Below are 19,358 nucleotides of genomic sequence, written 5' to 3' on the forward strand. Positions count from 1 at the left end.
ATTCAGAGCAGGGTGGAGGAGGGTGCGGCGGCGGGGGGGAGGTCAGGACGGGGGGGGGAAGCTATTGCATTTTGTCTTTTCCAAACACAAATGGAGGTCATTTCCTGCAACTTCAGTTCTACATTTTCTGTACAACTGCAGATGTATAAGGCAGTAGAAAGGTTCAAGATCTGTACTTAATTATCCTCATGTTCAAAAAAAATTCTACCCTTAATTTTGAAAAAATTGGGCATAGGTTCCCCGGATGACCCCTAACCGGGGGGCCAACGGTGCTTCCACAAGTTCAACAAGTGAAAAATACATGATACAAAATGTACATGTATTTACTACCTGGAACTTGGAGCAATTTATTCCAAAGATGTTAACTGACATTAATATATTAAAAACTAAACCAAATCCTATTTCTCAAACAAATCACATATTGACACAGCTGAACAAATAAAAATGTGATCATGTTTATAAACTCCACTCAAAAACAATTTTTGAGAGACACTCGGGTCACGGTACTAAGCGTGATAATCTCTAATATCTCATCTGATTCTCCCAATAGGGTCTTTACAATGACAGCATCCAACCGCACATACATAGAAACAACAATATTACACAAGAAACCAATTAATTTGGAAAATTTCTCAGTAATGTTTGAAAATTAACCTTACTAAAATATAACTGAATTTTTATTTCAGTTGTAGCCGAAAAAATATTTTCATGCGTTTAAAGTATCGTTTTAGCACTGTAATATGTACTTATTACATGTATCTATACATTTGGATGCTATCTTGACCTTTGACCATTGTTATTGTGAAAACAGGTCGGCCATGTTGTCTTTCTCGCCGTGAATTTTCGAGCCGTTTTTTCGAGCAAATTTCAACCGTTTTAAACATTTTACGGCCTCAAAAACTCATATAACGAGGAAAACAAGTTGTAGTTGTTATTTTCATGCGTAACATTTCTTCTGGGGATGGATTATTTTTCCGTCGAGCTGCCGAAAACTTAGCGCCATGCCGCAACCATGCGATCGGGCGCGGCCGGCCGGCGGGAGTTTTACTTTGTATCGGTGAGCTTTCGCGATGTAAACAAAGACAGTCGGAGTTGTTTACATGAAAATTTTGTTGTGAAACGCCAGCGGGGTGTCAGATTTTCTACCAATGACAACGTTTTCTTTGTGGCGTCATGGCGAGATCGACAATTCATCGTCAATTCACAGGATTGTGCCGACAATGGAATTGAATAGCGGCCCGATCCGTGCAATTAGCGCTCGATCCACGCCGCCCGACCGAAGAAAATTGGAATGACGAGCACATTTATCGGGGATAAAATCCCCAATTTTGAAAACCGACCGCTAGCCGCTCGAAATTTTTGGTCGGCCCAAAAAAGGCTAGGGTCGGGGGCTTTTTCATAGGGTCGGTCGGGTAACCGGAAACACAACATTTTTTTTCCTAGGCCTAAACATAATTTAACTCATAGGCATCATACGTAGAGATGGGAAGATAACAACGATGAGACGGAATTCGACCGGTTTCGACTTTATTCAGTCTTTCTCAAGAATGAAACTCATAGGCAATTCAAACTTTACAACTGGATGAATTTACTTCCAGATACATGTATCAAAGAAAGCCAGAGTGAGTTGACAGGGGCTCTGCAAAGGTTGGAAAATCTGACTGGCTGGACATGGTCACCACAACGGAACAAAAGTGTCTATTAAATGAAAAACATATAACCCAAAAATGTTTTTGTGCGGCCAATTTTCTAGGTCGAGTGCCCCAGTGCACCTAATGTATTCCCAAAAATGAATTTTGAGCCCTGAAATTAAAGGACATTCACTGGCTATCCTTGATATGCACATTTTTTAAAATTTCACACTTTTATATTTATTCTTTTAAGAAATTAATTAGCTCAGATAGGCAAGAAATGAATACACCATTACAACTCTCACCTCTAAGCAAGGCCATGGAGGTCCCAGAGTGTAACCTGGTCTTCCTGGCAGCGCAAAGTGAACATCTGTGTACGTTAAACATCATGTCAGAGTCATGCAGCAAACTTGTACTCATTATAATTGTCATACGTGCATGTATGCCACATTCTAACCCTTGTCCTGCTGTGCGCAACATATGTCGCTTGGCACATACAGTACCATCTATATAGCACCCTGTATAGGTACGACTTGGGGGTATTTCACGTGCAACGCATCACACCGCAGCGAAAGGCAATGAATGCGGAAGTAACTATGCCACTGTAGGGCAAAAAATTTGGGGGTCTATGATCTAATTAAGACATGAAATTATTGAAAAATATTGTGCCAGGAATGCCAGCAGGACAAGGGCTAACATTGCCTTCATACAGCCTCTTCCACTACTGTTGGAATCAGTATCCTCAACATCAGCTCACTAAAGTATATTGTTACTTTAAGGGTTCTCAAGAGAAGTAATTGTTGCATCTTAATCTACTACCTTCTATTCATAGGTATTAGATGAAGGGACATTGAATAAATGTAGAAAGTAAAGCTGAAGAATCTACTGATTCAATAATTCCAATAGGCTCTTCCTGCAGTACCTTCAATCATTAATACGGGGCACTGTAGTGTAGGCATGTTCTTGAGGGTGGCCTTATTGTCACAAAAAAGTATAGTAGACATGACAGGACTATCTAATAACAGGTGTTACAGGTGTTCTGTTAACTAACCTTGTTCTCCTCTCTCAAACTTCTCCAAAGCTTCTTTATACATCTGGTTAGCTGAAAATAAACAAATTTGCAATATTTTCATTCTAGAAACAACCAATCAACTCAGTAAGTAAATTCTACCCATGACAAGCTCTCATAAATGTAAATATGTATATAGATTTCATTGTTAAACTATGTGGCGTCGGGTGGCGTAGTGGTAGATCATTCGACTATGAACTGGGAGACCCGGGTTCGATCCCGAGTCGTACCCGGTACATGTCTGGACATGCGCCCCGACGTTGTGCCCTTGGGAAAGGCACTTTACACGACTTTCCTCACTCCACCCAGGTGTGAATGGGTACCTAACTTCGGTTGGGGATGCCGTATTGAGGTCACCTTGTGGCGCTGAATGGCAGCCGCAGACCCTTGCGACAGTTCCACAAAAATGTGGAACAAATATGTATCGTGACATTGTGTATTATTATTATGTGTATTGTGTGTATTATTACCATTTGTATCATCTCGATTGTAAACCCTGCATCAATTCAGCACTATAAGGCTGTGATTGCATGGGTGGTGTTTGGCCAATAAACCATTTATTATTATTATTATTTAAAACTAGTAAACAGCACAAACTGTGCATACCTCTGCGCCTGCCTGCTGCCAGTCCTGTGTCAAACCTGACCTCCTTCTGCCTGGTGATCTCCACCTCCTGAGTCAGCTCAGCAAACCTCATCACATGCTACAGGACAAGGACAGGGCAGCAAACTTAGCACAGAAAGGAAAATTACTCATTGAAACGGGAAGGCACAACCGCATTCCTCTCCAGAATAGACTCTGTCAAAACTGTAACATGAATAGAATAGAAGATGAACAACACTTTATTTTAGACTGTACTTTATATTCTAATGAAAGATCAGTGTCTTTTTTAATCATAATAAGTCAAAGAGAAGTTCCCATACTTTGAACAGCTAAGTGCAAATGATAAATTTATATTTTTGATGCGTCTAGACAAACCCTGTATCACAAACATGATCTGTTCCCACATTTTCCATTGTACAAAAAAGCGAGAAGTTGACCTCTCTTTATTACTAGCTCAGTGACTAGAACACTTTTTATTAGCCTAGTATAGTACCCTATGTCTAAGTCATTGAGTAGTGCATCTTTTGTCTCCACTTTTCTATATACGTTTGTTATGTGTCTGTTAAGTCTTGACCTGTACCTAGACCGTCGTGGCATGAATGTACAATAAAGGTATTTCATTTCATTAAAAATTAGTCCTACTCTCCAAGCAGAGGTTTGGGTGTTGGGGTATTTTTAACATGTTTTCAGGCTTTTTTATCAGAGTTTCTTTTTTTCACTGGAATTTTTCTTTCACCCAACCAACATCTCCCGGCAGTCAAAAGCTTCAATATGCTATAAACCTAATCACTTCAACACATTACAGTCGGTCAGCAAGGAGGTGTGAACCAGACGCATGAATAGGCACAGTCAGCAGGAGGCGTGTGGCTGAATGAATGCCCTTCTGACTGGCTGGATGTGTGATAATCCACCACAGTAAAATGGATATCCCTAATGATAATTTGATGGTTCCTGGGGAGGAGCATGGGCGATAGGCCACCGAGTTTTTGTTGAGATCTTTGTTACTTTATTTTAAATACATGTATATACTTCTATAGGTAACTGAAGAACAAGTTCACTGTGCACTCCGTACAAGATTCCCGAGAATCATACCCTGAACATATAACACCGTGAACACGGTCCGTTTATAGATTCCCGAGAATCATACACTCAACACAACACACCGTGAACACAGTCCGTTGAAAGATTCCCGAGCATTCTCCATACCCATACATATATAACACATACTGGGTACTTGGTCGGCTGAATCACACAATAAAAAGCACATTCATTACTAAGCTGTTGCTTCCGAATCGGCGTTCTTGTTATACAGAGATAGATAGCGCAAAGGCCGACGGGAGTAGAACTGGTTTCACAGTTATTCGAACGCGTTCGCTAAACCGCTGCTCAAATCGATAGAACCCCAAGCCGGGGCTAGCGCTAGCGGTGATAACTTCAAAAAGATGACAGGGTAGGAAACACCTACCCGTGGACTGCGTTACCAACTGGGGTGGCAGCAAAAATGTGACTTAGAATCACGTTCGGTCCCTGCCTCCCCAGACTCAGAGGACAACGATATCGTACATCTAGAGATATTGGGCACAACTACACTTTCCAAATCTCGTGCCTGTGAGACATATGTAGAACTGAAAACATGTCGGTGGGGTTTGTGGACGTGTTTAGAATTAGAGTAGCCTGGCAGTACATGTACACATAGCATGTCGTATGATGTAGCCTTTCTGTGCGTCTCCATTTTTAGAACCGCGCGGGAAATGTGGGTGCCTACCGTGCGTCTGATTGGCTAGTGGTGATGTCATTGTCTTACTGCTGGTAACGCAGTTCGCCGGAAATCGGACTTTACAAAATGCTTAATTTTTACTTTAAAATATGGTATCGTGACCCTGGAAAGTTTACATGGCTACTTAGCTACCCCTAACTTATAGATAGTATCAAGACTTTTATTTTCCTTGTGGCATTTCGCAGAAAATAGGATCTTTTGAAATGGCATTTCGCACCTAGTGTATACTAGTACTTAGTACCTAACCAAGCTAAAGCGTTCGGAAGTCGCCGTTCGGCTCTCGGCAATCTTCGGTATCTGTTCGTATGGTTCTTTAGAATCCACGTCATGTTGGAGACCGAGTTCACAGTGTGTTGAATGTATGATTCTCGGGAATCTTTCAACGGATTATGTTCATTCCTTGTGTAACGATATTGTGATTGCAACGGACTGAGTGAGTACATAGTGTATGCAAGGACATGATAATGTCCTTGGTGTATGTTATAACATACGCAAAACAATCAAATTGTAAAATAGTTTTTAATGGTTTACAAAACAACATATTTTTCAACAAAAACTCGGTGGCCTAGCGCCTGTGGGAGGAGCACTGTCACGTTTCTTGAATAGGCTTGCCCCGCCCCGGGGTGAGTGCCGGCAGAGGTTGGATGAAAGAAAAAAGAATAAAAGTCTAAAAACACGCCAAAAATAACTCAAAACCCTAACCTCTGCTTCAAGAGTAAATTAGTCCCTCAAATGGAATGAATACTACAAAATTATCTATCTAAAATGTTGCCAACTTTAGGATGTACTGGAAAGAATACCCGTGTGTGTGATGGTGAAATTGTAGACTATTTTGTTGTTTTATTTTGATTCATATTATTAGTTGATCAATTTATTTTACTATTTTTAGCTAAGGCCACACCAAAGAAGACCAGAAACAGGCCGAACAATGACCAAATCATATGCTGGCATAAAAGAAAATAATTTCAAACACATCCTGCGCACGATTTGACTGATGATAGTACTTGTGTACATGGTGTACAAAACATGCCTCAAAATGCATGTAACAAGTCTATCAAAAGTACAGTCGAACCTGTACTAGCGGCCACCCTTGTACAGTGGTCACTTGGCCATAGCGGTCAGTTTTTGCCGGTCCCTTGAATTTTCCCTTTGACGTAAGCATTAAGAATTGTGTCTATAGCGGTCACCTGTTCAACGTGGTCAGCTAACAGGCTGTTTCTCTATATAGTGGTCACCTGGCCATAATGGTCATATTTGGCCAGTCCCTTGAGTGACCACTATAGACAGGTTCGACTGTATGTTAACAGTGTTCTTACGTAAGTAAATATCCTGAGTACTTACTATAGTTTCCTCATAGTCTGAGGCGCTGGGGTTCACACATATCACCATCCGGACTTTTCCTTCTCCTTCAAAGTAGTTCTTAAACAAATGTGTCACTTTGGAGTCCCGGTATGGCACGATCTGGAGAGGAACAGAACTGCAACTCAGAGACAGTCTTGAAGTACTTAGCTTTCTTACAAGTTACAATGTACATATTAACATTGCTTATATTAGAAATGCTTATGGAATACATGGACCAAATAAAAGTGGCTTTCCAGTGAACATTAGAAAACTGGCTCATTCAGATAATAGTCACTCCTAGTGCTGTGTACCTAAACCCACATTTAGGTTCAGGTCCGGATTCAAGTCCAGAGGTTTAGGTTCAGTTCCGGACTTGTAAGTCCGGACCTAAACCCATGGCATATACAAAATTGCATGTTGGCAACCTTGCAATGTTGTTTGGGCAAAACTTTGGCCACATAACATGGAGGCCGACACTTTACAATGCCCGAAGGCAATGTTTTCTTCATTTTGCAGCAAAGATTTTGCAATCTATGGAAGGTTTTAGGTGGTTTGGAAAGAAAAGGGGTATGTGAAATGGTCTTTTATGGTAATAAGTCCGGACTCGGTTCTTGACTTTTAGTTTTTTTTGGACTTGAACCTAAACATTATTACAAGTTCGGATCCAAGTCCAGTGAACCGGTACGCAGCCCTAGTCACTCCCAGGTGTACTATCATTGCAGAGTAGACAAGAAATTCAGGGGGACTTCTCTGGATCGAAAAGCTGGGACGTGTGCCTGATAAACAAAAGAAGGGCTGACATTCTGATGTTGATTGTTTTTCTATTGTCCCAAGAATGTCCCAAAGTGTGTTTTAAGTTGTCTCAGGCTAACTTTCAGCGGTCAGTGGCCATTGGACCACCTTTAATTTTGAGCCCTGTACTTATGAATTACAAACCTACCCTGTTGGAGTTTGTTGTCTGATTTTCCCTCAGGACCTCTATACAAGTTCTCAGCACCATCAGAGAGGCGTTAATATTACCTGCACAGTAACAAACAAAGGTCTTATTAAATATCACATAGAATATGTCTGATTGACGGCTTATTGCAACAAGTTACAGAGTAATGATATAAAATCATCAATTGAAAGACACAGTTCAAGCCGAACAGCAACTAGAAAGTCTTCTGTATGCTTTTAGATGGCAGACTGGTACTGAAAATAACTTAAGAAATCAGCCGAAAAAAACTTAAGAAATATGTTTTCGTACAAAAATGTAGGATCCCGTAAAGATGCCCTTATTTTTCCAGACTTACAAGACAAAAATGTTGCTGTAACAAAAGAAAACACTTGGCTGTATTCCTCGAAATCTGTACTGAAAAATGTACACAGCTTGCAACGTTTGCTTTGCTGTGCTAAAGTAAAGGCATACAATAGAAAAAAAGGACACCCAACACAAATCCTAGCTAAAAGCCTGTTTGATGCAGATATGAGGTCAGAGTGAAGAGGTTTGAGATGAGTACTTACTGGCCTCCCGTAGCCTGTCTCCAGTGTTCTTGGTGCGGTTGGTTCTCTCACTGCCTGCCAGGTCTACCAGGGCCAGCTGACTCACACAGACCTGCGCCTTATCCTACGGCAACAACACACCTAGTCAACTCTGCAGTCTGGAACCAGATAGAATGCTAGAACAAAAGGTGGGCTACCACAAGTATTGCAGGGCAATACATATACTAGTGCACCTACTATGCAAAAATCTATATCATATTAAGAAGATTTTCTAAATGTACATGTATCTTGTATATCCAGAGAAGACCAGAAAACTTCAAAATTGCATGTAAAATTTTTGGCAACATGCGTAAATAATGTATTTCAATAGTAGGACGAAATGAAGTGTATGCCTAAAAAGCAGCAAAGTTTTATACCTTTGAGAAAAATCATGGAAGAAAAAAAGACCCTACATTTTAAAAGAGTATAATGGTGCTGCAGTGGTAGTATAGTGGTACACCAGGGAACAGTTATTCTCCTGATATTTTCAACATCCAAAATTGCAAGTTCAGAATATTTTTATGTGCAAATCTTAAAAATAACCTGCAATTGCACATGGGTATTTCGAGCCCTGTATTTTGGGCTATTCCGTCCGTTAGATGACATACAGAAAATTTATTTACTAGAAGTAACATTTGCAAAGCAAATGCATGTTTACCTTCGGATATGGTCTGCTTTGTTAATTCTTACTCAAACACATTCACATCTATGTATATGGTGACAGGAGTCTAAATGCCTACTATGAAATTGCAACATTATGTAACCCAACATCAGTTACTATGGTGACAGACGTAAACAGAGGCCATTGGCCAGGTCAGAGGTTAGTGTTTGGAAGAGAAGAAGAAATGGAGGAAAAACAATGTTCGGTAAACATAATGATCCCTTGCAGAATGTTTTTTTGTGTCTGACCTGTAGAACCTCCTCTCCCTCAGGGTCCAGAGGAGCCTGGGCTACTCGGATCAGGAACACGCTGTGGCTGCGACTGGACGCCATGTTCAGCTGGGTGTGCGCGACGCGGCGCCGCTTCTGTCCCTTAATCAGCTGTTCACACGCCTCCTCCGGGTTCTTGACCTCCACCTCGGTGGCTCCGTACACGTACATGTTGTGGTTCAGGTCTTCTCGCAAGATCTTTGACTGGGGCGCTCTGTCAGGAGACAGGTTCTCACATTAGACACTTATCAACCATAAGGCCACACCAATTTAATTTGTTGTTTCTAGATTTTTTCAAAAAAATTAGGAGCAACAGTCTGGGCAAAAAAAAAAAAGGCCAAGGCACCCCATGATAGCCTGAAATGTTACAATATGAGCAATGAAGTGAACATACCAGGCTGGTTTATAATTAAAACAATAGATTTTGAACTTTTAAAGAAACAAAATTGCATTGTTACATTGAAAAAAAGTAGGAACTAGGAAGAAAAACTAGGAAGAAAAGGACTTGTTTCAAGCATTGGGGACAAAATATTTTTTCATTGAGCATTTTGCAGTTAATTTAGAACAAAAAATTTTTTTTTGCAAATTGGAAAAAAATGGACAGGGCGATCCGAGAAGCAACAAATTAAACTGGTGTGGCCTAACAAAGCTAGGTAATCATGTGGTCCTAAATAACTTGAGCAGGGCTCAAAATACTTTTTTTCTGCATACACGTACCTGCACTGGTGCAAGTAAGATTAAAAATTACCTGCACCGGACAAATTTTTCCTGCACTACTCAGACTTAGAGAAGTATGGATCATACTAAAAAATTTTTAAACTTCACTGACTGTTGGACAGGCCATATTATTTACTAGCCTGAGTGTCAGCCTTTTTAGCTTTCGTCCACTCCCCATGATTCTCTATACCAGCCACTGTACTATAAAGTATAATTATAGCGAATTGTTGGAGAGCAGACGAAAGCTAAAAAGGCTGACACTCAGGCTAGTTTTGAACACCTTTGGGGGTTGTGGCCTATTTCCTCTCCCAACACATCTACAAGTCTACAGTTTTGTACTTGGAACAGTTATTTTAGTAAAAATGAAGCATAAATAACACATTGTTTACAAACATCATCATTATAAAAGCAGCAAATACTGTGAAGTAGCTACTAGTATATGCGATATACACGGTAAACAATAATTGGCATCCAAACAAACAAACAAACAGCATCCAAGAACAGTAAAAAAGCTAGAGAAAACCAGAAAAACTACAAGAAAAGCTGGTAGCAAACCTCAAGAACAATCAAATTTTTATTCATCAAAAATTATATCAAAATTTTATGCGCTTACAAAATTCTGATAAGCCCAAAATTCCAACCTCAAAATCTTATTACACATTGTAGTACTACAATGTATAACAAAGATTTGATCATTTTTCTGACACCCAGTTGTCAAGAAATTATTAACATTGAATTGAACATGCTGTTATGTTTACTTATGTAAAGATATGAAATGTATAGTAGTCTAGTATACATTTCATATCTTTACATATGTAGCATACAAAAAAATTGGGTGTACTGGTGCACCCACAGAAAAAAATTGGCCGCACAGCTCCAATTTTTTGTGCACCAAGGTGCACATGCACTCAGTATTTCGAGACATACTAGTATGCATAAACAGACAATCAAAAAAGTCATTGTGTATGCGTAGGTGTTAACACAAGCCAGCAGCAGGATGTAACAAGGTGTTAGCAGAAGCAGCAGGGAAACCAAACAAACACATCTGCACCAACAGGGCGCTATACTTACATGCCATTGCCATCATCACTCTGAAATTTGAATGGTGCTCTGTGGGAAGAGAAATTACTAAAACTTTTATTATAAGACTTCAGATAAATTATTCAGAGTTAGTGAATAGAAGGGCTGGAAGTACCGGGTAATATTACTCAGGGAAAAGCAGTATCAAAGAACTGTATCGAAACCATACATGCAATATACTACATGTAGGTACATACGGTTAGTACTGTGCATGTAGATATATAGGATATCACATACAGGGGGAGCAAGAATATGGTGATATGGAGTATAATTATGTAGAATCCAGTTTATAATATTTCAGTGCCACGGAGAGAAAAGATTGAACGTGGAAGGAATTGGTGGATGGAAACATGTCCAACATTACTGACAAAGTTCTGGACTTTCAGTACATTGTATATTTTTTCAGCAACATGTTCAACAGAAAGTATGTTTGAATTTGATTCTTCACCTGGGTGTGGAAGGGGCACTTGTGGGGGCCTCTTCCAGCAGGTCATAGATGTAGTTGTTGTAAATCTCAATGAAGGACACAAAGACAGCATACGCATTGTCCTCATCCACAGCCTCCACTTTAGTGGGGTCAGCAACATAGGGGAAGTTCTGCCAGTCATCACCAGCATTCCTACAGGATAAACAAACATGTCAACAATCACTATTAAACTACCATGAGAGAGAATACCAGTTTACCAGTCAAAAAGAACAGCTGCACACTAAAGACAGGAGTGGTTTGCATTATTTACTGATATCAGTTAAAGTACCGTTCATATAGAATACAACACGGTGTATTCCGTATCGCCCGAAGTACCAGCCCGACCGCGTGTCGGATCGCCCGACAGCCGAGGGTGATGCGGAATACACCGTGTTGTATTTTATTTATGTCATACCCCCCCCAAAAGAAAACGCGACTTTCAAGGGACCTATACCATTATTACGTCACAGTTTGTTTACCGCAATGAATGCCGGTCAATCAACGTTTATATTGTACAAGGGGTGCGTAGCGCGGTGTGTGTTTGTGTAGCGTTAGCCTAATATAAGGCTTTTAATACAGTACTACTTTCGTCTAATGTCACAACTAAATCACCCATGCGGCATGTAATGCTGCGTCAACACAACTAGATGCAGCAAAAATCAGACATACCTTACTTTGAAAACTTTGAAATGATCTTTATTCTTTAACTGACCATTCTATAATGTTCTTTAGAACAGGTCAACAAACTGTGACGTAATAATGGTATAGGTCCATTCAAAATAAGGCCAAGTTTGGTGTCCCTAAACTAAAAAATGCAACAACATCAATCCCAACGTCCGAATTCTGTATTCGAATTTTCGAAAGTGGTGCATACAGTTAGGGCAAAACACATTCAAATCTTTCTGTAGAAGTCAGGAAAGCCCGACCGGAAAGTGCGGACCGGTCCGCCCGGAAACCGTTATCGAACGTTATCGCGGCCCGGGTATGATCATGTTATACCTGCGGGTGTTGTAGGGGGTTTTGTGTTATACCTGCGGGGTGTTGTAGGGGTTTTTGGTGGTACCAGAAGGTCCTGTTGCAGCTTCCTCTGACGTTCCAACATGGCGTCTGCCTCCGTCTGTAGGTCCATTCCGTTCACCTTGTCCGGTTTGAACACCTGCGTCACCAATGTAAGAAACAACATCAGACTACTGGACTATAACAGGCTTCCAAATCATAAATAACCCTTAAAGTTTCCACTATGTTATTCCCATCATTGTCCCGAAAATACATTCTAATTGTCCTGAAGTCAGGATGGAGTGTCCTTTTGACCTATTTTAGTATTTAGGCCAGACCAATTTAATTTGTTGTTTCTCAGATTTTTCCGAAAAAATATGAAGCGACAGGGCAAAAAAAAAGCAGGCCAAGGCATCCCATGATAGCCGGAAATGTTACAATATGAGCCATGAAGTGAACACACCAGGCTGGTTTATAATTAAAACAATAGATTTTGAACTTTGAAACAAAATTGCATTGTTTCATTGAAAAACTAGGAAGAAAAGGACTAAGTTCTTCAACCGTTGGGGCCAAAATATCCTCTGTAAAAATGAAAGCGTCCCCGACGGAGAAACGCCCGTTTAAACGCCCGTTTGTAGTGGCCGTTTGTTTGGGACGGCTGCCCGTCCCTGGCGGTAAACGGGGGCAACGGACGCCTTCACAAAGGCCAAAAACGGGCCAGGACGCCTCAAACGCCTGGGACGCGTCAGAACTGTCCGTTTTCGACGGCGTCCGGGCGTTTCTTAAGGCGTTTGGGCGCCGTTTCCGACGGGCTACCGGGCGGGCTGCTGGACGGGCTCCCGGACGGGCTCCAGGGCGGGGCCGGGCGACGCTTGGGACGGCACAGGTGGGGTCCAAACGGCGTATCCGACGGCCGGACGGGTCTCTGGGGGGTGCTCAGTCATTGTGGACATTTTGATCTTGCCGCTCCGACGGGGTTTGAACGGCGTTTCCGACGGCGTCCCGTCACAGAAGGTGCCGATATATAGAAAACATGGAGGTAGAAAAATGTTGAAAACAATTGCAGATTGGCATCGAATCAAGTAGCGGCCGCCCACATTGTAACAGTAAATACAAGTGAAGTAAATAGAGAATATCATGATAAAACGAAAACTATTTTCTTAGTCAAGAATATAAAGTAACAAATGTTGAACAGCGGCTGTAAACAGCGGCGAACATGCGGCGAAAATGGCCGGCGAAAATAACCAGCCATTGTGAGCGCACACAAACATAAAGGGCCAGGGTGTAAAATAAAAAATACAAGTTAAATATTGCCTAAGTGGACATTTTAACATCACCATCTTTCTTCATTAAAATTCGTATATTGTATAGTTATATTCTACGTAGTTTTTGTGCGTCTTGAAAATTTCGTATGAAAACAACATTGACGGTTGCGTTTGTAGATGGCAGCCGTGACGTCAGGACTTTCCATGCAGCGGCCGAACTTGCTGGATTTTGTGTAAGATTTTTCATGACATGTACCTTTTTACGGCATCATCATTACTTATTAAAACAGCAGGTATTGTACACATTTATTCTACAAATCGTTCGTCTGCGTCTTTTTATTTTTCGGCGTTAAAACAGCATGAATTTCCGTTACCAGCCCGGCGGCTCATGTGACAAAATTTAATGTGGGGAGGGCACTCGGGGTCAGGACGTCAACAAAATATAACCTCGAACTTCTCAGCAGCCCCTGGAATTAACTAATGTTCTGATGTAGCAATTGTAACACCGTCTTACACAGTTCCTTTGTAACATTTGACAACGAAAAATTCTTGTCCACTTACCGAGTCTCCTCGAAAAGAAACCGCCGAAACAGTCTCATGTACCCCCGAAATTCTGGCGGCCGCTGTTTACATTCTTGGAACACCTCGTTTGACATTTTAGTCAGTCGCTGGAGTTGCCCAAACTTGTGTGCAGTGTCGACGGAAGATATAGCTGCTTGTATGACTGAAATCCATCCTCCAAAATTGCACACAATCCAACAAAATGGAAAAAAACTGAGATCGACTGAGCACTGTGTTCCCCCAGCCAGCCCGGTCTCAGACGGTTAGAACCGTTAAATCTAGCGCCTTCAAACTTGGCGCATGTGCGTTAGAGGCCTAAAACCCCGTGGGAAACATCGTGAAGCACGTCAGTGCCGGTGTCAATTAATTAATAAACGCCCGTTTCCATGCCGGACGGTTCAGGACGGGCTGGGAGCGACGGGGTGCCGTCACTAATTTCTGGAACGGCCGTCCGGCGGGAGTTTGTGGACGCTGCCAACTGTGTTGGGACGGTCAGGACGCCGTTTCCCGCTAAGGACGGGCAGGGACGGCGTCGGACGGGCGTTTCTCCGTCGGGGACGCTTTCATTTTTACAGAGGATGTCTTTCATTGAGCATTTTTTTTGAAAATCAGAAAAAAAAATGGACAGGGCGAATCCGAGAAACAACAAATTAAATTGGTGTGGCCTTAACTTGAAACAAATGTTAAAGCTGAACCCACATATCTCTTGGCTTGCAGTTCTCCTATACTGTTGAAGATGACGTCCAGACATCTGGGCAGCAGACCGTGGTCAGCTGGTGTCCCCTGGACCGTGTGGGTTTTTCCTGACCCTGTCACACCGTAGGTGAACAGTAACCCTGACAAACAACAGAGAACAATTATCAGTCATGCAGCAGGGCTGTGTCCAAATACTGGAACATCAACAAACCCGTGTTTTGAAGGGGACATTCTGTAACCAGGGCTGGAAATATTGGGTGCATGTGCACCTTAGTGCACCCAAATTTGGAGCTGTGCACCCAATTTGTTTTTGTAGGTATTTTTGTACATGTATACTAGCATACAGGACATTCTTGGCATCTAAGTGTCAGATAAAATAATAAAATCTTTTTGTAGTACTTGCTTAAGATTTTGAAGTTAGCTCCCGTTTCAGATTCAAGCTTTTAAGAAGAGCTGCAGTAAGATCTGTAATTAGTTTTTGTTTTATATGGTGCACCCCAAAAAGTTTTTTGTGCACCTAATTTTTTTAGCTTGGGTGCACTGAGTGCATCTATTCCCCAAAATGAATTTCGAGCCCTGGTAACATATTCTCATCAAAAAATAAAATATTTTTATTGGAAAAAAAATCTTCACATGATTGTTATTTGTCCCTTTTTCAACAAATTTGTTACAAAATGTTTCTTATTTTTTTCTGACATGTATGGCAGGCAGGCACACAGTTTGTGGCACCACCACAAAATATCCGAATGTTAACAAACATGGCTGGCAGCTGTGTTTATCAGTGTACAAAATACTTTTTTGACGCAGCTTGCCCAGCAATTTTTCTTCCATAAATCGGGTAATATATTTGTCCAAAAGCAAACAGGTACAGTCCCAAAGCATTGTTGAACTTTCTTTTGGATCATTTTAGCTGAAATCTAAAAAAAAAAAAGAACTGAAACTTACTGGAAACACAACATTTACCCAGGCCTAAATGTCCAACATGTAACACTGATGACTATGACTCAGTATGAGAGATACCACTAGTGGTAGTTAGTGCTGTGTACCTAAACCCACATTTAGGTTCAGGACCGGATTCAAGTCCAGAGGTTTATACAAAATTGCATGTTGGCAACCTTGCAATGTTGTCTGGGTGAAACTTTGGCCACATAACATGGAGGCCAGTACTTGACAATGTCCGAACGGTCCAGCGAACCGGTACACAGCACTAGTGGTAGGTACCATGATCCTCACCATTCTTGCCCTGGATGACGTCCTGTACCAGGGGCAGGGCCACCATGTCAAACAGAGTCTTCTGTGACGTCTCAGGAGGAAACACAAACCTGAAGGTGTGCTGGGTCTGGGGAGGGGGGCAGGAGGAAGGATGTGTCATTATGGTCGCAGTACACAGTATTTATGGGCGAACCCCGTAGTCAAACGTAGTACGGGCACAAAGTAGGCCGGCATATACTTGAGACAGGCGCAGAGATTTTTGTGTGTACGACAGCGAGGCGGCTACTGTGGTACAAAGTAGTCAGGAATACGTCAGGTTTGAGACTGTAAAAGTTGAAATTTGATCTTTGTTCGGTTAGCGTAGATTTGCGCCTTTATTATGTCACAGCCTCAAAGTGCTGTGCGCTTGCTGCAGTTCCATGACCTTCCGCATAGCTCTTTTAAAAGATTTTGTTACGAGTGAACTAGCCAACAAACTTTAGCCCATTTTCACATATTTTGTACATTATACCTAGGCCTTGAACTCAAACATACTCAAGTTCTGTACCTAACTTTTGCACCCTACTATATTTTCTAACACGTCGAAGTAGGTCACTTTGGGGTTCTTAACTATAGAAATCCCCATAGGCCTGCTCCCTTATAATGCACAGGATTCATGGTTCTCATTCATGAAGGAGGCACACAAATATCAAACTTACCCAGTCAGTGTTTGAACCTAGCCTCCTTTGCAGGCATTTGGGGAGCAGTAATTTTATGCACACAATTTTCTGATCAACCATAGTAAAAGTAGCATGCCATGCCTGGTCCAGAGCTTTCAATGCGTGCACTCTACATTTGAACAAAAAACCGTGCAAGTTGCAAATAAGCCCCTCCCCCTCCCAAAAAGCTGGTCGCTCCCAGAACGCCTGCAAAGGAGGCTATTTTGAACCAAATTAGCTTATTTATAGAACCATTACATGTGAAGAAAAGGAAGCCTCCTACTTACCTCTTTTAGCTCCCCTATCCTGTTGACCCTAGCAGCCTGGAAAACAAGGGAAACACAAGAATGACAAAATCCCCTAGGATTGTCTATTTAGTACTAGTAAGTGACATGATATTATGTCAAACAAGATTGTGGTGACCTAAAAAAATTTCAGGCTTGCTAGAAGTAGAACACTGCATGACTTTAAGGCCACACTGACTTAATTTTATGAATGACATCCGCTGCTGACCCCAAAATGGATTATGGAGGATGGTACCCAGGCTGCAACCTCAGATGATATTTTAGAGCAGGCAAAAATCTATGCGTGTGCGGATGTCGTCCATGAAATTAAATCAGTGTGGCCTAACATACCAGTGGAAGAAATATATTTTTTCAGTGTTCTGCAATATTGTAGAATGTCACAATTTTGTTCTGCAATTCAGAAATACTTTCTGCAAATACACACTTGTAAGTAGGAACCTAAACCCATGGCATATACAAAATTGCATGTTGGCAAACATTTTACATGCAATTTGAAAAATACATGCAAAATTATTTGTACATCTATGATAGTCAGTAGTAAACAGATAAGTTCTTTAACAATATTATGCCAACAGCCCAACACCATTGCACCCAGGGTTCTCCCCAGATGATGGAACAAGGGCGCTGCGCCCTGATACTCCTCATCATCATCGGTCGACCGTATTCGGTCGGGGTTATACCGCCCCTTACGAGGTGGCATACCCTTTCGTTAGCTTAATACAAGACGGGGTTCGCCACGCCTCCGTCCGGGTGATGATGTAATCACCATGTGTGGTGATGTAATCACCATGTGTGGCTGATACGGAACAGAGGTTCGCCAGGCCTCCATTCGGGTGATTTGAAGTGAATCACCAACTCCATACAGTAGTGTTTGTACCATCGCACACCGGGGCATGCCCCTACTCTTTTTCGAAAGGTGTGGTGGGATCTTTAACGTGCGTGGGGTGTGGCTCTCCCCAAACACGGGACCTCCATTTAACGTCCTATCCGAGGGACGTCCCTAGCCGAAGCTAGGTACTCATTTCCACCTGAGTGAAGTGAGGAAAGTCGTGTAAAGTGCCTTTCCCAAGGGCACAAGATCGGTGACAAGGTGGGGTTCGAACCCACGACCTCTGGAGTGTGAGCCGAACGCGCTACCGATTGCGCCACACGACCCCACTGATACTCCTAGCTCAGCGCCCTCATACTCATTTTCAAATCTAGGGTGTTGCATCCCGATTTTTCTACAAAATTTCGCTAAAATTCGATAAAATTTCCTGATTTCGGGGCTTAGTGGCGTCTATTTTCCCGCCGGCATTGTCTCTGAAAACTTGTGAATGGGGCGATAATCGAGTAAACAATGAGTATTTCGCACGACGCTACTGAGAGAATCGCTGTCATTGGTGGAACATCGGGGGCCCGCTAGCGTTTTGAAGTCGTGTAAAGAAAGCTAATTGTCTGATTTCTTTGTAAACCAAAGCCCTCGACCCTGATAATAACTTTAAAAATAAAAGCCGATACGTTTACGAACTTATAAACCGTAGAAAATTCCCTACCGTACCGCGACATTATGAAGCATGTGGCGGCCGCGAAATTCGTTGACGCGACAGAAAATGTCTGGTTCATGATAGCGGTATTTCCCATGAAAATAACGTATACGATTTATTTTTCCCCTGCTGTCGGTTTTTAAGTCCCGAAACGTTAAAAAAAAGCTGAATTTTGCCCACAAACCCGGACGGGGGACGGCCTGTACCTATCGGCGTAGCACATGGCGGCCGCACCGCAAGGCTTCTGCCAAAAATCGGCAACGCGACAAAAAAATGCATGGTCCATTTTAGCGATATTTACCATAAAAATAACGTATGTGGTTTATTTCTCCCATGGTATGAGTTTTAAGGTCTCAAAACCTCTAAAAAAGCAGAAATTTGCCGACGAAAACGGACGGGCAAGGCATGGGGAGGGCGCTGTTGACGCCTGCATGACCCCCAAAAGGTCGAAGGTCATAGGGCACGTCCATTGCGCAATCACCTTAATTCGCCGATTTAGCTAATTTTAGGGCGTTTGAAAATTGATACAATCACATTATCGACTTGTAGACAAGCAAAGGGATAGAAACCAATAAAATGTTGTGCAGATTAATATTTTTTTCTTCAGATTTCTTTTTTTTTCTTCTTTTTTTTTAAATTCTAAAAGTATTTTCTTGAATGTGTAACTTTGTTAGTCCTAAACATGAGACCGATTATTTAATGTTAGAGAAGTGAAATTTTGTTTTGATGGTACTCTTGATGGTACTTTGATAATTATAAGGGACTTGTTTACAAGTTGGTGATAACATAAGGATTAGCATTAGGATAAGGTTTTGTCCCAGCTTCTCTACATTTTTCCCATAATTGCTTGCCTCAAGTTCCAAGTGGAAAATGTATGACTTAATGTCATATTCTGTTTCGATTGTCGAACTTGAAGGCACCGTTGGCCCCCGGTTAGGGGTCAGAGCGTGGAACCTATGCCCAA

The 19,358-nt window shown here is 41.8% G+C and overlaps 1 protein-coding gene across 2 annotated transcripts in view; it reads right to left on the minus strand.

Moving 5' to 3' along the window:
• Positions 1-19,358, minus strand: part of LOC109465030 (kinesin-like protein KIF23) — a 32,020-nt gene that overhangs the window by 10,368 nt on the left and 2,294 nt on the right. Inside the window, exons 4-16 of one of the 2 annotated variants that reach the window (XM_019762153.1) lie at positions 16,851-16,886; positions 15,887-15,992; positions 14,657-14,793; positions 12,167-12,291; positions 11,118-11,288; positions 10,661-10,699; positions 8,852-9,086; positions 7,925-8,027; positions 7,362-7,441; positions 6,422-6,541; positions 3,307-3,403; positions 2,683-2,733; positions 1,937-2,001 (exon numbers count right to left, since the gene is read on the minus strand). In XM_019762153.1, coding sequence (XP_019617712.1) covers positions 1,937-2,001; positions 2,683-2,733; positions 3,307-3,403; positions 6,422-6,541; positions 7,362-7,441; positions 7,925-8,027; positions 8,852-9,086; positions 10,661-10,699; positions 11,118-11,288; positions 12,167-12,291; positions 14,657-14,793; positions 15,887-15,992; positions 16,851-16,886 — 1,365 coding nt within the window. The remainder of the gene's footprint in view (positions 1-1,936; positions 2,002-2,682; positions 2,734-3,306; positions 3,404-6,421; positions 6,542-7,361; positions 7,442-7,924; positions 8,028-8,851; positions 9,087-10,660; positions 10,700-11,117; positions 11,289-12,166; positions 12,292-14,656; positions 14,794-15,886; positions 15,993-16,850; positions 16,887-19,358) is intronic. The other variant, XM_019762154.1, reaches the window with a different exon arrangement.

The sequence above is a fragment of the Branchiostoma belcheri genome, unplaced genomic scaffold (assembly GCF_001625305.1).
Source record: "Branchiostoma belcheri isolate BF01 breed outbred unplaced genomic scaffold, Haploidv18h27 scaffold146, whole genome shotgun sequence".
In the NCBI taxonomy this organism is placed as follows: Eukaryota; Metazoa; Chordata; class Leptocardii; order Amphioxiformes; family Branchiostomatidae; genus Branchiostoma; species Branchiostoma belcheri.